This window comes from Drechmeria coniospora, chromosome 03 (assembly GCF_001625195.1).
Source record: "Drechmeria coniospora strain ARSEF 6962 chromosome 03, whole genome shotgun sequence".
NCBI classification, from domain to species: Eukaryota; Fungi; Ascomycota; class Sordariomycetes; order Hypocreales; family Ophiocordycipitaceae; genus Drechmeria; species Drechmeria coniospora.
The window spans coordinates 9,668,288-9,673,862 of NC_054391.1; the positions used below are offsets into that span (position 1 = coordinate 9,668,288).

The following is a 5,575-nucleotide window of genomic DNA, read 5'->3' on the forward strand; positions in this document are numbered from 1 at the left end:
ATATAACTCCTTGTGTCGGAAGTTTGGTAGATAAAACACAACAACTTCTGTTACTGTCGAACGGATTGGAGATACGGATGTATGGATTGAGTGAATTCCTTTTCTCTACCTCCTATTCATCGGGTCAGGTAGGGTATATCCTATTATTCTAGTTTACATATAGAGACTGTATTTTGTTCCAAGTACTCCGTAGACTCCTAAATAGACTCGTCAACCGTAAGAGTTACAGAATAGTAATCCACTGTGGCTGGTTCCACTGTGGCTTGTAGTATCCACCACACTACTTTTTAGTGTATGACTACAGTGTACCTTGTATGAACTCATACTTATTGTACTGTGTAACTGCCGATCTTCTGACACCTTGAGCCCTTCTGGGGCCGCGCCGTTACAATAGTTATAGTCGTAGATCTAAGCAGGTATAAATAGAGATATATAGTTATAAAAGTAAATTATAGTTAGAAGATTAGAATCCTATTATTAAATAGTTTCACGATAGTTATTGGAACTTACTAGTTGCTTGTCGGTTGCTAACATCGTTAAGAATTTTAGAACTAAAATCCTCAGTAACTCCTTTGCAGTACGGAGTAGAGGATCCAGATAAAAAGCATGGAATGCATGCCGCAAACTGCTATATGTATTGGAGTACGCCAAAATGAGATGTGTCTGTTGCCGATTTAGATAGAAAATACCCTTCTGGGGTGTTCCCGGTCTAGATATACCAATTTTGGATGCTTGAGTTTTTGACGCCAATTTTGGAAATGCCAACTTCGGAGACCTCCGTTTTAATAAGCCAATATAGATACGCCACTTTTAGATTTGCTATTGCAAATTCGCCGTCCAAATATCAACGATGCAGTACTGTACAGTACAGTGACAGTGTCTTGCTACCTGAGGTTTGGCCGCTTAGGCTCGTGCCTAGAGAGAGCGCCGCTGCCGTATTGCCTAGATTTATAGGCTGTGGTAACATCAGCTTTCGCTAGAGCGGCTGCTTGATCTCCTAGGTGCTGTGCTCCGTTTGTGATTACCAAGGGAAGCAGCCCTTGTCTCGTGTTCCCAGAGTAGACATTAACATCACCATTAATAATCGAGGTACCGGTATTCGTTATCTTGTACCCGCGTAGGATGTCGCGCTCCCAATATACACCTGGGCGTTGGCCAAGCCAGCCAATGCAACAGCTAGCTTGAGGAAGCGTTGGCCCAGTATCGTGGCAAGTATGGGGAGTTCATGGGCGCAGGCGTGACTAGGCCACGCCCTAAGCGTGTAACAGGACAAAAGTACGGGATACGGGATAGAGAACAACATCGGGGGGTGGAAGGCATGCATTGTAAAAGCCTAGTCTAGATTATAACAAGACAAATATTACATTGTACGAGCAAACTTTTGGACGTAGTCGATTGATAAAAGACAAGACATTCCAAGAAGTAGACCTGGCTTCCAACGGCATCGCGACTTACACGAGTTCCTGGTGGACAGGGCATTGCGAGGAATGCATCTCCTTGGCAATATCATGCTGCGCTGAAAGCACAACTGCAGTGTGCAATTCGAATTCCTGTCCAGTGTCAGCCATTTCATTGACTGTAGAGGGACTCTTCGCCACGGACATAGGCATGACTACAGAACAGGGTGGCTTGCTGATCACTGTCCTTATCTCCAAGTTCCAATCACCCTGTCCATGTCCTCCTGGATCTTCCGGCTCTAAGTCGTTGCTAGAATGCTGCGCTAGAGCGCCTTCAGTGCACTCACTGTGGCCGGGCCGCAGGATTGACTCCCCGGCTCTTCTGCTCGTCGCAAAGCTTCTGTCCGAACGGCCGAGTCGTAGCCCCATACAGTATAATACTGTATTTTGAGTGTAGACTCGCACAATTCTAAATCGGAGTCTGACTCATATTCGCTACCTCTACCGCATATAACGATATGATCTGCTGGGGTACTGTTGCCCTTTGGGTCTTGCCGTATTTGTGATACCGCTCAGCTAACAAAAAAGTCAAAGTCGAACATAAGATGAAAGTCCTGGAGTGTAACCGTATGTCGTACAGTCAAATTGAAATTCTCTACCTCTTCCGGGATCAGTCCAAGGGAAGAATCAGGGCGAAGGTCTAGTTCGATGGTAGCTGTATCGACCGATAAAGCGGGATGCGATGGGCGCAGAAGGGTGCGGCAAAGGACGAAGAGGCGTGAGGTATATTACTCGTAGGACGCTGGAGCGTGACAACAGCGTGTGGGATCGCGTACCCCGCAGATTGGGGCTTTTAGAACTACGGACCAGATAGCACTTTGCTGTAAATCGGCGGCCCGAGATAGTACTGCATGTAGTATCCGTGCTTTCGCCTCCTACTGTATCGGAGCGAAAGCTGAGTTAGATAGCTTTATTTAAATATTTTCCATATGCCCGGGAAGGAAAATGCAGAGCGTAACGCTGCATCTACGGGCACGATTAGAAATATAAACGGAACCTCGGGTAAAGCTCAAGTCAACCAGGCTGGCGGAGCTGCATAGTAACCTTGGATCGCAAGAATATACATCGCATTAAAATCGCTTGCCGCGATGAGGCTGAATATCGAATGGTCAAGCAATTGCAAAGGTTAAAACTCCTCGTAGAGCTCGAATTCTCCGAGACGATCTGTACCCCGTTAAAGTATAGAATGACAATCACCTGGCCGTTCCCGATGAACTAGGTGACATTCGCGACGGAGCTACCGAGGCTTCGGCCAGGAGAATGACGTGCAAGCAAAGGTAGCGTCTTTGAGCAGGCGTAATGCCCCTAAAGCTTATAGATCGATGGTGGTCTGGAATACAAAAGCTTCGGATGTTAGGAAGCTTCTCCACGACGGTTCTTCAATACTGGAGGCGGGTTAGGTTACACAACTCCTTTCGACCGCCGAAGTCCCCCGGAACGGTGTTAGAACTCAGGAAATTGGGCACAAAGCATTTTATTGCGGGTTGCAGTTAGCCATAAGGAAGCCAGCATAACGAGTTTAATGAATTCCAACAGAAGGCGAGCCGGGTAGCTAAGAGTATTGCCTATCAGACAAGTGCCGTTATATTTCTTGATATTGTTTCTTGATATTGAAGAAATTTGTATCGTGTTGTCTAGCTGTTCGAAAGGATGCTCACTATTTATCATTCGCTTGTTCAAAATCGCTACCGAAAAGAGAGCCCTCGCCGCCAATTTGATGCAAGCCATATGCTAACCTTGGGCTAGAGATGAGCAGTTCGCGCATATTTCATCATCCATATCGCCTAGACGCGTATATTCGGTCTATTTCTGCACTGGTGGAAACTTCATTCCACGATTATCATCCATTGGCTCAGCGCTTCGTCCCCAGCCACCGAATCCGCCTGCGATAGCCATACCCGTAATGCCCCCGGCGCTTCCTAATGCAAGTTTCCCAGCCAGCTGGTTTTTGCCGACGCCTGGCGTAGACGCAGACCAAGCGTCGAACTGATTGCGGTTCATACCCGTATACGTCTTGAGGTCTTCTTCGCTTATTATCTGGCGTTTAACTTTGTTTTTTCTAGCTTGCTTAGGCTCGACATCGCCTTGGGAGGCACGGTGACATGATTGTTGAGAACCCATAGGGGATGGATGAGCGTATAAGGCGGGATGGGCGTATGAGACGGGATGGGTATATAAACTGGGACGAGCGCATAAACTGGGGCGAACTCCTGTCGAAAATGTACTGCTTTGCAGGGTCTGTGGATATTAAGAGATTTCACGTTTATGCGGCGAGAGCTCGGTCAACTAAATCTTACGAGTAAGTAGTGTATCTGCATGACATTAAGTGTATGCCCATTCAGTTGCGTGCATTTTTTCGAGTCATGCGCCTTACGATAATCTTCTTTACGCAAACCCACTGCTAATCAGTTGACTCGTACTCCGTATTACTACTCGTAATCCGCTGAGTCGTAACTTGGTACCCCCTCGCGATGTGATTAATGCGATGTGATTGGATTAATACTTATATTTCTACTCGTAATCCGCTGAGTCGTAACTTGGTACCCCCTCTGACGCGATTAATGCGATGTTATTAATACGATATGATTGGATCAATACTTATTGTCGTACCACCTCGTATAAGTAACTGTTATTTGATGCCTTATTGTCAGCCTCGAATTGAATTGACAGAGTTAGCGCAGAATCTAGGCAATCTAGATCTTCAATAGTTTTAGTAATATAGGGCGAAGTGGGGTCTTTGCAAAGAGAGATTTTGGGTCTTGCAAACACAAAGGAAACAATGCTCAATATAATACTATAATATCCGTATAGTACGACTAAGTAGCTAAAAGTGTTATGAAATAGTAAAGGGTCCGTATACATGCGCAATTTATAAAGGTTTACTTTATTTGCTTCGAGTCGTTAGTTTTGACCAGCCTAGGAAACAGCCGCATGAATTAAATCGGTGCGATATGTAATGCAGACTTACTACCAATCAAGTTGGTTTAATGTACTTCGTATAGAATTAATATTATATTCTGCTATTTAATGCCTCAAATTATGACCACATATACGCGTTATATGTAATTGAGTACGAGTAAGTCGATGTGGTTGATAGCTTACTGAGTACGGAGTAGAACTGTCTCTGTTGATGGTGGACTATGCTAGGCGCGCTACTTACTATTATTTTTTCGATTTCCCTCTAATTTCGCCGATTTGCAGTTGTTTTTTACGGAGTTTATTACAAAGGAAATTGTAAAAAGGCCATAGGGCTCTTAGAGATGCTCTATATATAAGATATTAATTTTTATTTAATGGATAGTTCGGAGTCTATTGCCGAGAGCTTAAGGGTAGTTAATGGGTGCACTCCTGTATGGAATCATAGCATCCACTCTCGTATACGAAGTACAATACCGAATTTTTCAGGTAGCAAATACCCTTGTCCTACCGGCTGAGGGCAAATATAAGTACAATAAATTTACCATTAGCCTATAGCATTAATAGCATATTAACTCCATAAACGGTTCCGAGAATCTACTAAGAAGGACTCCTTTACGAAGTATAAGAAGGCAGTAACGGCCCTCCTCCTGTAGAACATTTTTATTACTCAAACAGTCTATCAGCCAAGTTCTTTACCAACTTATCAAGCAACACTCTAGAAGCTTACTCTAGCCGCTATCTCCTCTTTTCTATATCAAGATTATACAAATTTCATCTTCCCGTAAGTTCGTCCCTAGGTAATATATATAGGGCTAAGCTTGCTGACAACCTTTTAAGGCAACTAAAATGTTGTCTACCCAGATTGTTGTAATTGTCTTGGCTGCCTTTGTGGGGAACTCAATGGCTTCACCGGCCACTCTAGATCCTCGTTGCGACACTAGGTGCCGCACGGCCTGCTCCAATGCCTTCAGACGCTGGCAGTACGCGACTTGCGTTTGGGGATGTCCGTGCTGAAAAGGTGCTCTTGCTATGTAACGGAGGCCTAAAGGTCCTAATGTTATTATCTGTCGCTTAGATAGTAAGCCAGGTTGTCCTCGGGCAGTATTTACAATGAGTCCTTTAAGATGCTTTGTACATATTTCAAAGATGAATGCCGGCTAGAAATGCAATACCTTCAATTTCCTTGTAGTAGGCTGCCT

General features: G+C 44.6%; 1 protein-coding gene across 1 annotated transcript; it reads right to left on the bottom strand.

Moving 5' to 3' along the window:
* Positions 1-3,260: 3,260 nt before the first annotated feature.
* Positions 3,261-3,578, bottom strand: DCS_08265 (uncharacterized protein; the record flags this gene model as incomplete). Its single annotated transcript, XM_040805543.1, has 1 exon — positions 3,261-3,578. One exon carries the CDS (start codon positions 3,576-3,578, stop codon positions 3,261-3,263), a length of 318 nt encoding a protein of 105 aa, XP_040655647.1.
* Between the last annotated feature and the right edge of the window lie 1,997 nt (positions 3,579-5,575).